The following is a 20,944-nucleotide window of genomic DNA, read 5'->3' as shown; positions in this document are numbered from 1 at the left end:
CTGGAAATGAGGGGCAGATTTTGCTGTACATGTGCAGTCAGTGCGGTCAGCGTGTGCTGCGACTGGGGCCGCTCCTGCCAGCTGCTCACCCCATCCTTTCCCCTCCGAGATGAAGCACCAAATATAAAGCCATGGCAGGTTGGTAGTTCAGTGCAGAAGGATGGATTTTGGCAGGGCGTGGGGATGGTCTCAGCAGGAGTGTGGCGGGGAAGGTGTCAAACACTCGCCCAGGTGCTGTCCCATCCCCCTGGCTCTGTGCCTGAGTGCTCCCGGGCTGCAGGAGTGGGGCCGCGCTGGGTCCCCCCCACCAGCCCCGGCTTTGGCCTCTTCCCCTCCCACTCCGCACCCCGTACCTGGCGCTGTTGGCCGCAGCATTGGGACCTGGCAGAGCTCACCCACCCCGTACTCCACGGGCCACCCCGGCCGCCCTTAGGGATATCCCATCTCTGGGAGCTCTCCTGCGCTCACAGTTCCACTCCCTGTCCTCTTCCCAGGTTTTAATGATCATTTGCTTGCACGATACGGGAAACGGTTGCAACAGCCCCAAGGCCGGCTGTCTGGCCAGGGCTGTGGAGGGGCTGCCGTGGAGGGGCTGTTATGGAGGGGCTGCCCCCGAGTTTTTGGCGGTGCGCTGCAGCCGTGCTGGGATGCACCCCAATCCCCCCAGCGGAGCAGCGGCTCTGCCCGCCCGGTGCGAGCCCTGCCACAGCGGTGAGAGGTCCCTCCCCGTCCCGGGGTCCCCATGTGCACAGCCCCGGGCAGGCGACAGCGAGGTCCCCGGCAGCCCCGGCTCCCGCAGCCCCGCCGGCTTCCCCCCCCCCCGGCACCGGTACCGGAGCGAGCCGGCGGGCCTGCGGGAGCCCGCGGTGCCGGCTTCGTCCTCCCGTAGGGAGGCAGCAAAACACCGTCTATGGCAGCGCGGCACCGGCCGCGGCTGCGGGAGGCACCGGGAGACACAAAGCATCGCTGGTCCCGGACCTCCTGTCCCCGGGTCTGGGGTGATCCCGCCTCGGCGAGCCGCACTGCCACCGGGGCAGGACAGCGGGACCCAAGAGCCTGCGGTGGGTCGGCACCCTAAACTCCTTCCCCCTCCGTCTTCCCAGGGGTGCTGGAGCCGCGGGGACACCCCGTGCCGTGGTCCCGCCGTCATGGGGTGGTTGGCGAGGCGGCAGCGCGGGGAGCCCGCACCGGGCAGGCGAAAGGCCGTGTGGTGGAACCTGCCCGAGCCCTGCGCAGGGAGCGGAGCTGTGGGGTACCCCCACGCCCCCCCAGTCCTGTGCTCCAGGGATGGCCATCCCTGGGAAGAGCGTGTCCCCCCAGTGCCGGGGGATTTGCACGGGCCATGGAGCATTCCCTGGCCTGATCCGTTCTTGCGCATCCCCTGAGAGGCTCCTTGGGTGGAATATGGCTGAGCGGGTGGACCCTCACCCATGGCTTGTTGGGGTCTGGGCAGACAACAGGGAAGCCAACCCCCCCTGTTTTTCGCCTGTGAGCTTTGACAGTCAACTGCTGCTGAGTCCCGCGTGGGGAAGGTCCCTGACAGCCACAGGTACTTCAGTCCAGCACAACGGCACAGCACATGCTGGTGGCCGGAGACCCCGCACGGGGCATTGATCTGGTCCGGTCCCCCCTGCGCTGGGCTGAGAGGGGCTTTGGGGGCACGGGGCCAAGCGGGGCAGCAGTGGGGCAGCCCAGGGAGCGAAGCTGTCCCCGATAGCCAAGCAGGGCTGGCGGCCCCTTCCTCAGCTCCCCTGGGCACGGCGGCAGAGGACCCAGCGTTTCCTCCAGCATGGGGAGCTGACAGACACTGTTTAGGGGGCTACAAATCAGAGCTGAAAAGCCGGGGCTGGACAGGCTGTCTGGGAACTGGTAACCTGAGCCCCAGGAAAGGAGGACTCAGGAAAGCGCTTTCAGCAATCATATTCATCATCTTCAGCTCAGACTCATTAAGCTCGCAGAGCCCAGCCCCGCCACCGCCAACGCCTCCTGCACGCAGATAGAGCCGCCGGCTCAGACAAATAAATGCTTCCAGCTTCCCGGTGGATGCGGCAGGTCAGGGAGCATCTGATGCCAATTACGCGCGGTGTAGGGTTCCCCGGCCGTGCTTGCCGGCACTGTGCAGCCAGGCAGCTCCTGCGCTCCAGCCCTCCTGCACCCCAGCCGTGGGAGTGCTCGGCCGCCTACACATCCCCTCCAATTTGGGGTGGCCCCGTGGCTCACCCTCTGCTCCCTGTGCCAGGAGCCGTGGGGGCAGCCAAGGAGGAAGTTTGTCTCCCATCGCAAGGAGGAAGAGCAGCCCTGTGCCTCCCACCTGGTGCTCCTCCTCTTTTTGAGCTCCTCCATCCTGGGGTCGGGGACCAGTGCCGGGATCGCTCACCTGAGCATTTCAGGGGGTGCTTGGAGGCCACATCTCCGTGTGGCTGTCCCTGCCATAGCTGGCTGTGCAAAGCGTTGGGCACTGGTGTGACACTGTTGGGGTTTAACTCCTGCAGGTTGTTTCCTCCCAGGCTGTCCCCACCACATGCGCTCACAGCATGGTGTGTCAGGGTCCCCTCCTCCCTGCTCCCCCAGTACGGGGCTGTGGTCGAAGAGCTGCCCCGGCTGGTGTGGGGGGTTTGTAGATGTCTGGGTGGGAAGTGTGTCGGGGCTGCGCATCACCATGTGACACCACGCGGGTGCCCTGCGCCCCGCTGTGCCCACCGTGTGTGGGTCCCGGTGACCTGACTGCCCAGGGACAGCCCTGGGGCAGCACATCCCCATCTCAGTGCCCGAGCAGAGAGAACTTGTGGCAGTGTCTGTCGGGTTCAAGTCCAAAAATACAATGGACCGCGGAAACCCATGGACACGGCTGGGATGAGACCCCAGGGTCTGGGCACCCGTCCCGAGCGGCGACGGCAGCCGGCACAACCACGCAGCCTTGCCAAGCACGGCAGTGAAATGGGCACGGGCAGCTCCGCTCACCCGGCGGCTCTTTGGGGCAGCTGCACATTTGCACTTTTCCAGGCTCGGGCTGGCCTGGATGTCCTTAATTGCCCAAAGGTCGTCGTCCGTGAGCCCAGGGCCACGTGTCGGAGGGACCCTGGGCAGGAACCTGACACGGACGCGAGTCATTCAGGATCAATGCTGGGGGCCAGGAAATTGCAATGGACACAAACCTAAATACGCCGCGCGTCTCCCCAGGTAATCAGGGGCCGGGCCAGATTCCGGCTGACAGCTTAAACGCCTTAATTCCTCGGCCGCTGCGGTTTGAGGGGGTCCCGTGTGCCGTGGGCTTCTCCCAAACGGTCGCTGAGCTGGAGATTTGTCTGTAATTGGAGGCATGTTGCATTCCCCTGAAAGTAGCCAGGTCCCGCTGGAGGGGGGCTGCGGGAAGGCAGCAATTTCCCTTATGGAATTATTTACCTGATTAGAGAGTTTATTTTATCAAAATTGCTTCAGAATGGGGCTGCTCGGTGTGTCCAGCACAGGGAGCTCCCTGGTGGGACCGGCGGCCTGGAGACAGGTAATTTGTGCAGTTAATGGGACTAATCCACTAGGCAATTACACCAATAGATTTCACGGCTGTAAAGTGCTCTGTTCCCATTAATTAAAAATCTGTTAAGAAGATTAGCACGTAAAGGTATCAAAAGAAACCCAAGAGTTTCTTTCCCCACTGGCTCCCACAGGCGAGTGTGGGAGTGCTGGATTGCTCGCAGTAGCACAAAAATTATTCTTTTAAAGGTAAGGGCTTCGCATCCAAAGTAACTGCTGACAGTTTTCCCCGACTTCCCTACCAAGAGGTCCTTTATGTTTAATTATAGTTTGTTTAAATTAGCCCTGATTGTTCGCATGGAGTGTTAGCTTAAATATATTTGAACGTGCGGCTCCCCCGTGCCCCGGCTGAGCGGTGCGGGGCGGGCAGCGGGTGCTCCCGCCGCGGGGCCGATGCTCGGGGCCGCCCGGGAGGAGACGGGGATCTGGGGGGGTCCGAACTCGGCATCCCCTGGTCGAGCTGGTCACGCCAGAGCGGGAGCTGGGGCCGCTCCTGGCCTTTGTCCACCGCCAGACTCCGAGCAAAACAAAAGCAAATTCCCCGGCAGCTGAAGGTGCCATTTTTACGGCTGGGCTGAACAAGGGAGTATTTTTTGATCTCTTAAAAATCCCGAATATTATCTGACAGTTTATCTTGTTTCTCCGCATCCGTGTCTTTGCAGCAACGCCAGCTCATTTACATGTGTATTGCGCCTGCCTCCACGGGTGCTGAGGTCAATTGAAACTCAAGAAAAGAGGAGAAATTTATGCAAAACTGTTGATTGCATTTGTATGTAATGAAATCATCCAATATTCATCTGACTATAGACTCTAATCTGAAAGGAGAAGTGAAGGACATAAGAGTCACTGGAAAGCAATAATGAGCTTCTGTAGTGATTAAAAAAGCACTTGAGCTTTCTGAAAATCCAGCCAGAAATCGTGTCTAATCAACACGGAATATAGGAGGCAGAGATTACATTGATACATTTTGCAAAGCTCACTGTTGAAAATGTATGCGAGCTGTAAACTCTGACATGCCATCCATGGTCTGTTTTATACAAATCCGGGCGGCACACAATCAGCGCCCGGGCTCGTCCCTGGCACAAAGCAATCTTGGTGTCTCTGCTCGATGACTCACAAGGAGCGCAATCACATCTATTTTGAAGAGCAATGTTGGTTTTTAACTATGTCGAGAGCTTCCAGCTTCCTTGGAGTTTTTCCTTCCTTTCGCCTCCGCTTTGCGTTTCCCGGTGTCTGCGGGGCTCAGCCCGGGCAGTGGTGGGGGGCTGGTGCCCGTCCCGGTCCCTGCCCCGACCCCCGTGGTGCGGCTGCCCCGGTTCGGCGGCTCGGAGCAAACCAGAGTGTCCCGGCGGAGCCGCGCGCGGCCGCCCCGGCGGCCCCAAGAAGGGTGCGGGTCTCTGCCTGGGGTGCGGTGAGCGGGGGCGTGCACAGGGGTACCAGGTGCGCCAGGAGCGCCACCCCCTCGGGGACCACTGACCCAGAGGGCCACGGCAGCGCTCGCCGGGTGGGAACCCGATGGTGCCCCGAACCGAGCGGGCTCCCGGCGAGCACAGCACAGTGCGGAGAGCCCAGGGCACAGCTCGAGGCGGTCCAGCCTTGGCCCTCCCTCCCTCCTCCTGCCCTGCGTCACCAAGTGGCGTTTGCTGCTGAGGCCAAACCATTTGGTGGCCAAAGTGGCATCACCGACATCAGTTTCACGTTACGCTCAGCACAACCGTTTTCTGGCCCGCAGTCCCTTTCCCTCCTGGGTTGTTCAGCGCAGCTGGAGCTCCTTCCCCGCCCGCCAACAGCATCAGCTGCAGCTTCTTATCAGCTCTGGGTGCAATCCAGGCTGGAGCCGAGCAAGAGGTTCCTGCTGATGCTGGCGGAGGAAGCCTCTGGAGCAGGCAGGTCTTGTGCTGCAGCTCCTGCTGTGGAGCACCGGAACAGCAGGGTGTTTGTGCAGCAAAAAGGACAGCGGCACCAGCCCAGAGCCACCCCCTGTGCCAGCCGGCCACGGTCACAGTAAGCACAGTGAATGTCTGTCCTCTTTTCTCCTGGGTGGTTTATAGTGGCCCTTGGTGGGTGTCTGGGCTGTGGCAGGTGGGGGGTGACTGGTACCGGGGTGATGCAGAGCACAGCGGGGAGCAAAGTGAGGGCACAGGCAAATGGACTCCCCACCCCCCCACCTGCAGTCACTTGGAGAACAGGTTTCTGCCTTTCTTCAGGTTTAAAAACTATTTTTGCATCTGGTTTTGCCTCACCAGCGTGGCCAGCCCTGCACCCTGTCCTGCTGCCTCCCAAAAGCATGGGGCACAGCTGCTTTGGGGACAGGCGGCTGCGTTGGGGACGGGCAGCTCCATCCCCAGCCTGGCGCTGGTGCAGTTGTACCACTAGGTTTTAATTCACGTGAGATGCTACAGGGTAAGGAATAGCAGTAAATACTTGGGAAATTCCTCCATGCAATGACGGGCAGCTCCACTGCCCGCCTCCACCAGCCCAGACCTCCATCGTCCCATCGCCAATGCCTCAAAGGCTTGGGGAATGGCACGGGGCCGGAGAAGTGCCCGTGGGCAGCGGCAGCTCCTCCACCCGCCCCGGCTTAGAGAAACACCCAGCTCGGCAGCCACCGCTCCCGGGCAGGTACCAGGGAAACCCTTCAAGCCCGCGCTGTTGCTGAGATGCTGAGGCTGCAACAACAGCAAAAAAAGCCCAGTTGATAAATGTCAAAAGAAATACAGTAATCAGCTGAAAGCAATTTACCGAGCCATGTAACCGCCCTGGGCTCGCCATTTTCCTTTATTCATTTATCATGGTAAGTGCTTTGGCCAAAATACACAAAGCAGAGAAATTGTTGACATGTGGGGCCCTAGCAGAGCAAATCCTTCATCCTCCTCCCCCTCCCCACTGCACACAAACTAACTTTTTGGGAGTTGTTTATTTAAGGCCTGCAGAGCACTTGGTGCTCTTTGAACCCAAATGCCTTGGGAGCGGGGCTGCGGTGCTGCCACCACCTTCCCTCCTCCGGCCATCGCCCCGGGCTGCGGGGAGGCCGTTTGTTGGGAAGTACCTGCTGGTAGTGAGGAGTTGAGCTGTGTGATGTGCTCAGGACCCCATTCTGCTTCTATCTCCTCCACCTCCTAAAATGTGGCTCGCATGGGCATGCTGTAACTGGTTGGGGAGGGCAGACACTAGTTTTTGAAAGTTCCTGTGTCGGCTTTTGGTCTTCTCCATCCTGGCTAAGGCAGCCATGCTGACAGCACTCGTTTCAGTTCTCCGTCCAGGAAGTTTAGGGAACCACAAAGCCCACCTCCCCTGCCCACCCTGCACCAGGCGGCGTTGAGCTCCCTTGTGCCTTCCCGGTGGCCAGGCTGCAGGTCACTCTGCTGGCCACGGCAACAGGCAAATGCTTCTTTTGGGACGCATGAACCCAAGGGGACAACACCAACCAGGAACTGGCTGGCCCAAGGTTACTCCTCCGCATCTCATTTTGAATTTTATTTTAAGCAAAAAGAAACACTGAGGTTCACAGCAGGACAGCGCCGGTTCCGCTCTGCGCGTGGTTCTCGCTTCCGCCCGGCTGCGCGGCGCTGGGATGCCAAGGGGCTGGGGCGCAAGGCCAGCAGGGCACTCCTTCCTCCTGCGCCTCCGCTTTCGCGCGGGAGACCTTCCAGCAGCCTCCGGTCCTCCTTCCTGCTGTTTTATTTTTAATCTTCGTTCACCCGATTCCGTTGCCACCTGGATGAAGAACAGCGAGGAGAGTTCCCTCCTCCCTCCAGCACAGTCCAAGGTGGGGAACTGGAGCAGCCAAAGCACAGAGCTGCTCTGGAGGTTTGGCAGAGCCCCCCCCGCCCGTCGCTGCTGACTCGGGGCGGCGATGGCCGGGGTGCACGGCAGTCTGTTCTCGCTCGAGGGGGGAGTGTGTCCATCGGGATGGCGCTTATCCAAGCAGCTCCTTGGTCTTTGCTGCCAGCAGTTTGTCCATCTCCGCCGCAGCGCTGTCTGCCATTTGCTGGATCTGTGGCAACACAGGACAAGTCTGAGTGGCGTGCCAGGCGATGTCAGAGTTTAAAGGGAAAGGAGTGACTGGATCACCGCCGGAACCAAAGCCTGAAGTCCTAATAAAACCTAAAATAGTGCTGGGGCAATAACCGGCTCTTCCTGGGGGCTCCCACCAGCCCTCAGGCGTTGTGTGCCAGCGCTGCAGCTGTACAGCGACAACAGGGACTGCTCAAAGGCTCTGAAAAGAGACGCACCACACAAACGCTTGGCTGAGCTTCACAAGTGACTTGGTCAGGTCCTTACTTAATAGACCATCTTCAGGGGAAGGCAGTTGGAGACCTGCTGGTGTTGGCACCAGAGAAGAGAGGGCTTATCTCATCACCTCCTGCCACCTTTCCACTATTAGAACAAACGAGGTAATATCGGGGCTGTGCTCCTGCTATACGCTAAGAATTCGCACATCAAGAAACAGGTCTGTTTATTTCTTATAAAAAGAAATAAATGCCAATCGTTAAAGCCCTGCCCAGGAATCAGGTCTCCTCCTGGTAAGAAGGTACGGCCACAGCAAGCATGTAAACGGCAGCAAAATGTGCGTGCGCTTATGTGAGTGAGTGCAGACAAAGGTCGGAGCGCGCTGGGGGGTTTTATGCACTAGTTTTACAGGACTGATTAAGACGCACTCGCTCCCAAGGTCTGAGGTATATGACGATGACCTTTCGCCATGCTGAAAAATTTGGGTACAGGCAAAAATTAGACTTGAGACGCTACCTCTACACATGCAGAAAACCATCTGTCTGCTCTGGGAGAACCGCTTCCCAACAGGATTCAGTTACAATAGCATGGCCATTTTTCCTGCTTGCACAAATGCTCTGTATATCAATGTTTATTTTTGTGAGCACACAGAGAACTGTCCCGAAGCATTTGCAATGTATCTAACTTTAGCTGTTAATAAACAAACAGCTAAAAAGTAATGGCCTGCCTTCAGAGGCATCAATTCAGCAAAACACTTAGGCTTGTGCCTGAGTTTATGCCCAAGTAATTGACTTTAGTGACATCTGCTCTTAGGGAATTAGGCATGTGCTTAAGTATTTTCCTGAATTGGAGCCAAAAACTCCTAACAGAGATAATCTTGCTAGCCTTCTCATTAATAACAAACTGGAGCGATCCTCATTAACACCAGCTGTTTTGCAGTGGCCAGGCACCGTGTAAATGCCGGCAAAGACACAGACGTGGGTCGTTTTGCTCCCCAAGTTCAGCTGGTTTGTGCAACAATCGCTCATAGTACGAAAGCTTTCGGGGAACATTTTTTTTTCCCCGTGTCAGCTTACAATGGTTCATATCATAAATTTGGCTTTGAGATCTCACAAAGAAAAAGCAACTACAACAGCCATTGCCGACTCCAAAAATTCAGCCCAAGGCCACCCATTCCCCAGCCGGGTTCTCAGTGCCGGAGATTTGCCAGCAAGGGCTGGCACAAACGCACCACTGAGCTGGGAAACATCACGGTATGGCAGAAGGAAAAAAAAAAAAAAAATTACCTGCTTTTCTAGCAGCCAGATGGTATCTTCAGACACTTTGTTCTTGAACTTCTTTACCTGGTTGACGCTTTTACTTCGCACCTTTCTCAGGGCCTCTTTGGACTTGTTGGTGGACTGCTTGGCAAGCTTGGCCAGGCTCTCCCTGTGCTCCCTCGTCACCCTAGCAGCGAGGGGAAAGAAAAAACATCAAAAGGAAACCCAGTGTCACATGTAGCACAGCCAGACTTATTTGCTGCGATGGGCTTTGGGTAAATGCAGCGATCCTCTCCGCTGCGGTACCCCTCTGACTGGCCAAGACAGAGCTGCCACGCAGCGCCGAGCTGGGCTGCGCACGGACACCCAAAAGCCGCCTGTGTTAGGACAGAGCTCGCTCTGCACAGAGGCCCTACGTCACAAGGGCAGAGGGACTCAACAGCTCCGGGTGTGTTTTTATCCTGCTTTGGTCCACCTGAGCGCGTCAGCCACCTCTGTGCAGCATCAACAGGGCAGCACACCCCAGCGAAGCAAGTCTTGAGCCTAGAATGGAAAGTTCCCAGCACAGCCCTAAGCTGAGGGACTTGGACTGAATCTTACTGGTTTTATAGTTGTCACTGCAGTGCCTGAAATTCATGCTGAAATGTTCAGACTTTCCTTTTTTCTGCTGCCAAAGCATCTGTGGGAAAGAGGGAAAATCCAGCTCCAGACCTGAGAGACAGAGTTGAAAAGTGTAATCCTGCAAAGCCGGGAGGAAACCTCCGTCCCTTCCTGAAATTCGGTATCGTCTCCCTGCAACTGAAGAGCCTGAAGTATATATCTGAAAGCTACAGAGGTTGTTTCACTCCACCTTATTCCAGCTCATCACAACCAGGTTTTTTCCACCAAGATGATGTGAACACATGGCTTGACAAGAGGACGATGCTAGACGTGGCTCGGTACAGCCACAGGTAACTCGGCCCAGAAGAACTTAAGCTCCACCTTCCCCTGACACGGTCTCAGTTACTCCTGTGGTGCCAAAAGAAAATCGTCAACTTTCCATCCCAAACTAAAAACTGCAGGTGATGGGTGAGTCTGAGGATCTGAATAAGGTACAGGAACGGCTGACGTGTCACCTCGGCTCTGGTCATGCTCCAGCACCTACAGCTGATCACTGTCAACATCAAGGGCTAGTGCTTAACAATAATATTTTAATTATTTTCATGGCTATCGAAGTTTACAGACTTTCCATTGAGAATGGAAAACCTCTGCGCGCTCCCAGAGACTCGCTAGAAAGAGAGCGCCCGTCTGCTCGCAGAAGATATTGCAAAATAAACATTTCACAGGCATATTTAGAAATTGGCTGCAACAGCCTGGGTCACCAAAACACTGAGGCCAAGACTCTTCCTGCAGAGAGCTCAGGAAACGTGGGGCGAGGGCTCCCAGGGCAGCGTGGGTGTGCGTTACGTGGAGGCTGTTGGGGCAGGATCAGACCCTCAGCCCTTCCCCTTCGGGCCCAGCCCGGCAAGTCGCACGCGCGCCGATGCCTTCTCGCCAGTTATCTTTACTTCACGGTGCAGGAGGGAATAGGCTTCCCAGAACTGATCAGGAATTACAGGGATTTGGGATCGCTCTATAGAGAAGCTGACAGACCCAGAGAGCAGCAACTCAGCCCCGGCATCCCGGTGCCCCTCGCAGCCACGCTGCCCTCGCCGGGGCACCCCCAGCCCACCCTGCTCCCCGCCGACAGGGCCGGAGGGAGACGGCCAGCCAATTTCACATGTGGCGAGAGGCTTCTGGTCAGCGCAGGCTCGAGCCTGGACTGAACAGCTAATTAGAAGTGAACAGGGTTACTTGTGGTTTCCTCCGCATCCCACCATCGACGCCCTTAGGGCTTCTCGGGTTCGATCTCCCCGGCCAGAGGTCCCACAGCACAGGCGAAAGCAGCAAAGCCGGCTCAGAAACAGAGGTCTGGGTGAGGTCAGATTCTCAGGCAGCTTTTTAGCTTTTTTTTTTTTTTTTTTTTGCGGGGGGGGGAGGCAGGGAGTCAATCCCGGCTGCTAAACTTGGAGGAGGGAGCTGGAAATCTCTCCCGTCTCCTGCTGGGTGGCGAGGCAAGCCGGTGCGCAGCAGGGCTGCCTCAGCTGTGGGAGACCGAGCTCGCTGTCAGCTATTCGCCTCCCCGCTCCCGCTCAGCTTTTGCGAATTGTGCCGAGGGTATCACTCGCCTGCTTGGGGCTGCCGAGCCTTTAAGGAAATGTTTTTGTTTATGCAGCGCTGCCAGATTTCCTATGCTTCTTGGCACGGGGTCACAGCTTTCATGCCTCCTTGTCTGTCTTTATTAACACCAATTTCTTTTTATCACTGCGCAGCGCCGTGGAGTTTCTCAGCGGGTTTTATGTTCCAGCCAGACTGTGTGTAAATTCTCAGCAATGCTACCAACAATGCCAGAAACGGACGCTTTTTCAAGCAGATGCTGTTTCTGGTTAAGGAATCCATCAACACAAGCCAGGCCCACGGTTTCTAAGGACAGTTGTTTAATCCTGCCCCCAGATCTGGGACTTTTAAGCTGTTCTTAGATATGTTTTCTTTTCTGTCTAGTAACCATTTTCCCTACCCTCTCTTTAAAGGCAAAAAAAGTGTGAAATGAACTTGGGGAAGGGGTGCCAGAAGTGGGGAAGGAGGACGAGGTCCCCGCCTGTCGCCCCTTCCCCTCTCCCCCGGGGGAACACCGCTCACCCACGCGGCTCGAGCACCAGTGGGCTCAAACCCCGCTGCTCCCCCGGGGACGGTCCTGCCCTGCCGGGCTGAGGACAGAGCCCAGGGACTGACCTGCCAGGCTGTTCAGAAACGCACACCGCCCCACGGGTAACGCCTCCTCCTTTTCTGCTTCCACCAGCAAGCAGCGGCTTAAGCACTGCAGCCCCTGGATGCTCCTCTCCCCGCGTACGGCAGGAGCAGACCCGCAGTGAGCGCGACGCCCGCCACGTCTCGTCTCCAACACAAGACCTTTATGCGGGCCAGAGTAATTTCTGTATCTCAAATGCTAGGAATTTCCTGTGAAGGAGAGGGATCAGTTAAAGGAAAGTAGGCTTAACTAGATACTCTGCATGCATAATTGCAGATAAACATAGGGTGCAACGTATGTTGCTCAAAAAAAGCACGCAAGAGACTTCTGATGATGAGCGACCCGGAGCAACGCAGCTCACAAACAGCTTTGTTTTTTTCAAATGAATTTTTTTGAGTCCTTTCTCCCCACAGTAGGTATCTTTGCATATTTCTTAAAGGGCAAAGGAAAAAAAGCTCACAATGAGTCATTAAACTTTCAAATGAGTCATCTGGCTTTCAGTAAAGCATGTGTAAAAATATTACTAATTTACAAACAATATCCAGTGTAACACAATGGGTCCAAAAAAGATGAATCTAAAAACGAGGCAATACCATAAAAGACACAAGGTCAGGTCAAATTCGGCCAAGAGATCAACCAATACAAGTGTTCCCATGGCTGGTTTCTTTTTTTTTTTTTTTTTTCCTTTTTAAACCCTCAGAGAATACTTTTTATACAAATAAATATTGCCTATGCAGCGCTAGCAACACAAACAGGCGAATGCCTTAGGGAGCAGAGGGGATCCTAGCAGGAGGCAGAAATAAACACGCAAGAAACGAGTGTACTTTTTCTGTTAAAACTGCAATGCAAAAACTAAACTAACAGAATAAATACTGAAAAGTAAACTCCATTTTAAAATGCTCGGTTGAAACACTCCCAAGCACTGAAGCATAGCTGGAGCTGCATGAGGCAACATATGATGCGGATGTGTCCAGCTGATACGTCAGACTAAAAAGTGTTTTTCGTAACAGTCAAGGACAATTCAGGTTTGATTTTACTTTTACTGCACCTCCCCTCATGAAAGAATCAATTTCTGCAGAAACAATATTGTCACTTAATTTCTGATTCGTTTGCTCATTTTGCACACCTGCCATAACTTTGGCAATTACACTGCATCTGCCCACCATATATTATTTCATAAACATCTTTAGAGAGCCGGGGAAATGAAAAACTTTGGAAAATTAGAAAAAATAATTCAGGGATATAATATTAAAGAGAGGTCGCTAGCAGAATTTGCTATCTTTTGATTTGAATCTTTTTCTGCCTCCTTTTGCACTAGAAGGTTTTCAAAGGTTGAAACTGTCTTCTCGTCTTTTTGATGAGCGGATGAACCTCTGAAAGACGCAGTCGCGTGACTAAAGAGGGGGTGAGCGAACACCCGCGGGGGCAGACCTGCAGGGCGCATCTCCCAGACCGCAAACCTCTTTAGCTGGGGAGTCCCTGGGCTGCCGAGCAGCCGGGGAGAGAGGGGCCCGCAGCAGCAACCCCTCCACACCACAGGAATGAGGGCGCACGTTAGGCAGATCTCTCCCGGGGAGAGAAGACCCATCTTTGCTCTGCAGCACCGCAAAAGATAGTGTACGCGTTTGTTTAAAAAACAGTATTTTTTTTTTTAAGATTGGGATTTGCAGTTTCGGAGTTTCCTCCCCTGCAATTCATATTCGAGGATGACCCAAGTGCCCATTAACAATCAAACCACTGTGCAGCAACCCAGGAGCCTCAGCAATTATGAAGATAATGGTGCCCTCCTCCTCCTCTGCCTCCTCTCCTGAGGAATGGGGGAAGGGCAGGGAGCACGGGGAAAAGAAAATCAGCAAATAGAATGATAATGTCATTCCCTCTCACCGACAGCAACGGAAAGCTGCAATTAGACTTCTCTGATCAAAACGCTACATAAAATTCCATAGAATTTTTAAAGTAGACCTAAAGCGCGAGAAATACTCGGTTCATCTCTACCGAGAAGTCACCTGCTCGTAGCACGCGGCGCACGTGCAAGGCGCTTGTGGGCACGGGCAGTGTACGGAGCAGCCTTTGCCCTTTGCGGGAGTTGTTCGGAGCAGCCCAGCACCACCGAACCCCGGGGCGCGAGACCACGTACACCCACACCTGCCCAGGGTATTTAGACAGCGCCATCGCTACAGGGATGAATTTGCCTTCCACCACCCAAACCCGGGCGGAGCAGCGCTACTGCCCCTCGCCCAGGCCCTGCCTTCGCTAGCGAGGTGCGCCGCGCAGTCCGAGCGGAGCTGCGGGGATTTCTGGCTCCACGCGAGGTCCAGCCTGGTCCCAGGGACCGAACACGTGTGAGCAGTGGGGCAGCGCTCGGCGTGCTGCCAGAGGGCACCTCTCTGCTTAGCTTCATCTGAAAGGAATCCTGTTCACAGGCGTGAACCCCAGCCTGCTGCAGCCCAAAGCACGCCAAGCGGGGATCATCAGGGGACCCGCTTCAAAAGCGCTCTCCTGAGCCAAACCGAAGCACTGACTAAGCACCCCCCTATACTACTGGTTCGCTACTGCTGCTCTATGCTGGTCTAACTCAAGGAAGTCACAGCTCAGCCCCCGAATTAAGGCAATACAGCTTCAAAAGGCTTTAGCTGTCTCATGCAAAGTGCCGCAGCCAGCTAGGACCAACTTTCCTCTGCAGGGGGAAGATCAAGAACAATAAGAGCAACCATCAGATGCCAAAATGTGGTGATGTAGAGCTCAGACGCTTGGAAGAGCTTCCACCAGGAGCTTTCAGGGACTCAGATTTTCCTCCGAACCTCAAATATAGCTACTTGGAGAGCAGCTGCATCGGGACATTGCAGCAATCGTGTGTGCTTGCCCTCTGAAGGGCACTCACTGCAACCTATAGCGTTATCCTGCACGACGATGAACTCGGGCAGCCATCCATACTCACTTCGGAATCGGCACCCGAATTATTGTCCCATCCATTTCTGGGTTCAGGTTCATGCCACTCTCCCTTATAGCCTTCATAGCTGCAGCTGTGCTCTGTAAAACAGATCAAAAGGTAAAGGGAATTAGGAAATAATCATTCCCATATGCCAGAACTCTGTCAATAGTTGGCAATCCATCTCCATGGAACATGGAAACATTTACTTCTGTTACCAGTAAGATCAGGAAGTTACATTGGTGCGGAGAGCTTTGATCAAACCGAATGGGAAACTCCGGCCGCGCTCGGCATCGGGGTAGGGGGGCACGAAGGGGGGGAGAGGGGAAGGGAAGCAAAGCAACAACAAAAGAAAACTGTTTTGCTTCTTTGAAACTATTTGAACGGTTTGAGGCAACGCAGAGTGAAACCGCAATAAATTCCCAAGGCATAGCCTGACTGTGGCGAAGGAGATGAAAGATTCTGAGCATTTGAAAATTCCAGTTGAATGTTTCCCACTAGAAATCACACAGTGCCAATTTAGAAATGTTAACTAACTTAACCACTTCAGCACTACAACCTAACCACATTACAGCAGGGCAGTAGCAGTTGGCTGAGAAATAGCGCCTGTGCCCAACTCTATGTTTATTTTACAGCTTATTACTTGGGATTAACTTCTCAAAACTCCATCACCGCTGGCTGACACTCTGCTCTGCTTAAAAGGTGGGGTGCGCAGGTTTGCCTGGGAACTGCAAAGTGCTTAAAGGGCTTCCTTCCCCTTCCCGGGGCGCTGGCGTCCCTTGACGCGGTGTCAGCCTTTACGGTTAAAGCCGAGTTTTGCCGTGAGCTCCCGCAGCGCTCTGCCAGGTTGCTTCCTTCTTGACATTGACAGTAACAAGACCGAGCGAGTCTGTATTCTTGTGGCACTCGCGTGGCATTTCCTACGAGGCGCGTTGCTATTTCTGATACTCTTTCCCATCATTAAGTTTAGCTCCAGGCTGCTGCAGTAGACTGTATTTATGAAGTTCAGCTTTTGTCAACTGAGGCACAAAATAAAGCTCTGCGTATTTGTTTAGGTCTCCAACGCGTGACATCACCGAGCAAAATGAATGCTGTGCCAGTGTTCCGCAAGACATAACTGCTGTCCTCCAGAACACAACAAGGGCAGAGAAAATGTAACCGAGATGATCTCAGCAGGTTAGGAATGTAGACGTGTTATTCTATGGACAGTGCTTGCTCCGTAGGAAGGAAATGCTCAGCAAAAGCTGTGTTGTTTAACATACATATTGGAGGGGATAGAGGAAGGGGAAAACATTGCAATATTGCCTCCGTCCTCTTGCAGCCCATGAAATAAATAGCTATGCTTAAGAGACATAGTCCTGTTTGTTTTATAACTCCCGGGCAAACAGAATTTGGCCCCGCAAGTCCTTTTCTATTATTATTTTCTTTCCCGGACTCTTCAAGAATTCTTATTTGCTTTCCAATGCCATGAAGCACTGGCTCTATGCTGTAAATAATGACATCGAGTAAACGTATCCATAATGGCTTTAAAGAGTTCGATCTATCCATGGAACAGTTATGGTATAAACCAACTGCATTGACAGAAATAGTTTTAGCTCCAGTTCAAATGAAAAGTGGTCCTTTGGCTTAGAAAGTGAAAGTAGGCAATGGCATATACGGTGGTATTTAATTCTCACATGCCCATTTCTCAGTCTGAGCTTCTGCTTGGACAGGGCTAAGGCATGGAGCGACTCCCCCGCCCTCTCAGCTCCGGCACTCCGAGGGACCTCGGTGCACTCGCTGATGAGGGGCCTTCATTCTTCAAAGCCATTATACATGCTGGATACGCTTTAAGAAACACTTAGGCATCAAGTGCCTTACACTGACCTCCTCTGAGACTTTGCTGACTTAATTAATTGGGGAAAGCCTTTGCAAAATAAATAGAGATAAGCTTTGGCAAACCTCCAGACCTGGAGCGGGATGAATAGCGAACCTCGCGCTCGTTACTGCTCCCGTCTGCCCGGCTCTGCCCGCGGCACCCCGCGGCAGGGGACCACGAGCGCTTGATCCCGAGGTGGGATTCAGATTTGCCGCCTCATTTATGGGCAAGTCTAACTAAGGCTCCTGCAGAAAATTAAGGGAAGTCGGCTCTTCCGGAGGGGAGGTCAAAGCACCTAATTCGAGGTTCTGACCTGCAGGCGCTGCCAAGGGAGCAGCTCGCTACCCTCAGTGGTGCCCGAGTCAGGCCCCGTGACAGCACTTAGCGCGGGCCCCGCTTTGTCCCGCCAGGGAGGCATGGCAAGAGCTCGTAGGCTACATCAGCAGCTTCTTCCAAGAGCCCTCCGGGGGCGTCACCGACCCTGGCGATAAGTATGCAAGTTTTAGAGGAGTTTGACGGCGTCCTCAGCACAAACACAGACTATTCCAGCTACACGGCCGGTTCTGTGCACAGCCACGTCTTCATGAGGAACTGAAATGACATAAATGGCAGATGCAGCATCACTTCCACCTGTGTAGTTCAGATGAACCAAAGGAGAGTGTGTGTGCGCTGGAGGCTACTGGGTGCCATAAAAGCACAGGAAATGGGGAGACCTGGCAGGGCACAGTCAGTGCAGGGGTCCGGTCTGCGACACGCTCAGCGCCACTCTTGTAGATCCAACTGATGGGAAACCAGTCCCCAGAGCAAACCCCTCACGCTGTGGCATGTACGGGATACAAGCCTGAGAGCAATCACAGCGCCACGACAGCACGTCACTCCGACCCTGTGCCGCCGCACGTGAGATGCTCTGTGCACCAGGCAGGGCTGGAGAGTCGCTCGCCCCGCGCAGTCGGCAGCGAAATACCGCTTCTGTTTTGTGTCAGCCGCGAAGCGACACGCAGCCCAGCCAGAGCTCTCAGCCCTGCCAGGTTTGACTGATTTTGTCTAAGTGTTCCTTTGCTCAGCATCAACCTGTTTGTTCCCGTGGTAATTGTCTCCCCTCGCAATGCCTTCGGTAATGCGTCCTCACCTCTGGAAAACTGGTCATGTTCACTATAATGAGCTGCGGTGACTTCTGTGAGATCTGCCCCAGCTGGTTCAGCGGAAACTTCCCGTCTTTTGTCATCACGATTATGTGATCAAGGACCCCTCAAAAGAACCAAACACAGGGGAGTTTCAGTACGATACAGCAGTTCACAGCGATGCTGAAGAAAAACGCATACGCAGTGTCCCACTTCCCTTCTGGTATGCAAAATATAGATGTTACAAAAGAAAAAAAACATGTTTATTCAGACTTCAGGTGCTGTTTGTGTTCACGCATCCCCTGTGGTATTTGCGAGCTAAATATTTCAATGCTACTCTAAAGCACAAAAACATGAAAACAAAACCCGTTTGTTTTTGTTACTAGAATAGGAAAACTAAGCAAGATTGTTAAGAATTAAAAGGAAATTGATATTTTTTAATCCTTAGACCTTAAAGAAAATCAAAACATTGTTATAAAAATCAAGACAACTATTGTCTTTAACTTAGCAGTGTTCTCCTAAACCCCTCATTTTTTTTTCCACGTCCCAAGAGGAGGTGTTGTACACTGCCTAATTTAAAGTATTCAGTTTCTCCCTGAGCTACTCTTAATCTGCTCTCTAGTTTCTGCTGCAAAATGTTAACAGGCCAAAAGGCACATGGGACAAGAGGTACTTTATCAGTGCAATTGAAAAAAAATACCTATGGTTAAAATAAATAGTTAAGAGACTGAGCTACGCTTTCCAACTCCATTAAGGACTGAAGTGCCCCTGCCAGAGCTGGGGTGGTGAATGATTCAAATTTGGTCATTGTTTAATGTTAAATTTTATCCCTGAAACTTGATACTACTTACAAATACGTACGTTCAGAGTGTTATAGTAACTGTAGCTTAGTCAAATATATTCACATTTCTTCCTAAAACACAAAATTCACTAAGCGAACAAAGCTTGTAAAGGTCACTAACCACAACGATGCACTGCAAAAAAAAGTTTGTATATGCCAGACACCAGCCTGATGGCAATTTCCAGGAGGCTAATTTAATGGCAATTGGGTTTTTCCTGCCCTACTGCACCATTAGCTGACAACCTGCTTCTTCATCACATCTGCAAACAGTTCAGTTAGACGCTTTTGACATCTCCCACTTACAAAAGCTATTTCCAGGAAGCTATTAACAAAAATGGATTCTTCCTGGTCAAGCTCAGGGTGAAGAAAGACTTTAGTTGGGGATATCAAGGCTGTAGTAATCGGGTGCCCAGTGAATAACTCAATAAAAAGAAAGTAAATTTTGAAAAAAGTCAGAGTTCTCCGTTACTAGGATTGGTATTCTTATTTACAGGCAATAGAGCATCATACAAGAAAGTTACCAACCTGGTGAGGTTCTAACACTGAGATTTCTGCTGAAATCTTCTTTCAGAGCTTCTACCACTGCTTGCATGTCTTCATTGGTCTCCTCCAAATTGATAATATCCTCAACTAGGGCAGCACTGATATTCACTCTGGTTTGACTCTGCCCTTTACCTTTAGCTGCAGATTAGACATAAAATTAATTTCCCTTTCTGACAACAGTTAGTTGTTGCATTAGAAAGTAGAAAGAAAATGTTAAAACCCCTGTCAGATTCAGAATTGAGTCTAAGATAAACCAAAATAACTGTGTTTTTAAACGAGTAAATAGCCCGGCACTTGGGCACATAAGCCAAAATATATTTGCGGGTCACGCTGCGGGCTCCAGCTCGGACTGTGACGATTGCTACCGCCTGCCCCAGCGCAGCAGCAGCTCCACGCGGTACCTCTCCTGGGGAGGGGCTCAGGTCTCCTGCAAAGGAGCACAGCTGTGCTCTGCCCGAGTTAGGTCAATACTGGTACACGAGATAAAAGGGAGAAGAAAAGGAATCCTGGCAACAAACTGAGGGGCTGCAAACACCAGGAAAAAGGCTGCTGCTGTTACCTTTTTTGGTGGCTAGCTGTCTGGTCAGCAGCCCCTGATGGACAGACTGCCTGCAGCCATCCAGGAGCAGGGCTGGGCAGGCTGCAGGAGCCTGCGGCAGCCCCCGCAGCGTTATGAACGAAGAACGATGAAGCAGGGATGGCAAGTGACGGAAACATCTTAGCGCCACAGCCATCGTTTCCAGTTCTGCTCTAACTCACCTGGAAAAGAGAAAATGCAGGTGGTCACTCAACGTGCCAAAAAGAAACAGGTTCAGCACTGAGTTGTACAGATCGGTGCAAGGTGACGGTTCAGCCATGTGGGCAGCGGGACCGGGCGCGCTGCAGCGACCACGCGGGAAATGCCATGGAAGGGGCTCGGCGGCTGCCAGCCCGTGGCCACATTCTCTGCGTAGCATTTGCACATCTGTCCAGAGGGGCACGGGCCTGGGGCGCAAAAGCCACGTCTGCTGGGCAGGAACAGCTCGTCGCAGTGTCTGGTACTCGCACGTCAACTGAGCAGAAACTTTAATTTCTGTCACATGAGGTTTGAGGCCCCAACCCGCCCCCAGAATTCACAGGGTTTGTTGGAGCCTGGGTGTTACTGCAGCTGCGGCTCTGCCGTGCCCGGAGCTGCACAAACACAGGCAGAGAAGCGGGTCCCGTCGGGACAAGGGCACGACGGCCGCGGGAGCCGGGAAAATGCCGCTGCCATCCACCGGCGGGCCCGGCCTCTCCCTGCGCTCCCGGCCGCGGGCCGCCCTCCGCCGCTCCGGGGAACCCACCGGGACACCGGCGCCCCCAGCCCCCTGCTCCGGGCTCCGCGGGCCCGGCGGCGGCGACCCGGGGGAGATCCCGCCACTCGCAGCCCCGCTGGGACCGCCCGCCCCGCGCCCACCGGGGCCTGGCCCCGCCCCCCCGGCGACGCCCACAATGGCCCCGCCCCCGGCGACGCCCACAATAGCCCCGCCCCCGCGCGATGCTCCGCCCCTTTCCCTGACCCCGCCCCGAGACAAGTTCCCGCCCCTCGCCGAGCCCCCCCCTCTCCTCAGGACGCGCCGGCCCCGCCCCGCCCGAGCCCCCCCGTGCCCCACGGCGGGCCGGGCTGCGCCGCCGGGCCGGGGACCAGGGACCAGGACCGGGACCGGGGGTGGTGAAGGGGAGGGGGAGGGGGAGGGGGAGGGGGACGGGTAGGGGCAGGGGCAGGCCGGGCGCCCGCCGCCTCGCTCACCGTCGCGCAGCCCCGCGCGTTGCAGCCGACGTCA

General features: G+C 54.2%; 1 protein-coding gene across 3 annotated transcripts; it reads right to left on the bottom strand.

Moving 5' to 3' along the window:
- Window positions 1–6,980: 6,980 nt before the first annotated feature.
- MRRF (mitochondrial ribosome recycling factor) lies at window positions 6,981–20,933 on the bottom strand. 3 transcript variants are annotated; one of them, XM_082492714.1, is made up of 7 exons: window positions 20,911–20,933; window positions 19,702–19,901; window positions 19,125–19,280; window positions 17,767–17,885; window positions 14,789–14,880; window positions 9,051–9,210; window positions 6,981–7,528 (listed from the first exon to the last, which is right to left on the bottom strand). In XM_082492714.1, exons 2-7 carry the CDS (start codon window positions 19,874–19,876, stop codon window positions 7,451–7,453), a joined length of 780 nt encoding a protein of 259 aa, XP_082348840.1. In that variant the 5' UTR covers window positions 19,877–19,901; window positions 20,911–20,933; the 3' UTR covers window positions 6,981–7,450. The 3 variants fall into 3 exon arrangements, with proteins under 3 accessions (XP_082348840.1, XP_082348838.1, XP_082348839.1); XM_082492712.1 differs by lacking the exon at window positions 6,981–7,528 and having other exon boundaries at window positions 8,614–9,210; XM_082492713.1 differs by lacking the exons at window positions 6,981–7,528; window positions 20,911–20,933 and having other exon boundaries at window positions 8,614–9,210; window positions 19,702–20,089.
- Between the last annotated feature and the right edge of the window lie 11 nt (window positions 20,934–20,944).

The sequence above is a fragment of the Vanellus vanellus genome (assembly GCF_965231255.1).
Source record: "Vanellus vanellus genome assembly, chromosome: 18".
Lineage (NCBI taxonomy): Eukaryota > Metazoa > Chordata > Aves > Charadriiformes > Charadriidae > Vanellus > Vanellus vanellus.
Note: the sequence above shows the minus strand (reverse complement) of the source record. Positions and strands in the feature narration are given on the sequence as shown.

Coding starts and splice junctions, on each gene's coding strand:
- MRRF (XM_082492712.1), bottom strand. CDS start 19,876: ATGGCTGTGGCGCTAAGATGTTTCCGTCACTTGCCATCCCTGCTTCAT. Junction 17,886..19,124: donor CAGTGTTAGAACCTCACCAG/GTTGGTAACTTT, acceptor GGTTCTTTTGAG/GGGTCCTTGATCACATAATC. Junction 9,211..14,788: donor ATTCGGGTGCCGATTCCGAA/GTGAGTATGGAT, acceptor CCTCGCTGCTAG/GGTGACGAGGGAGCACAGGG.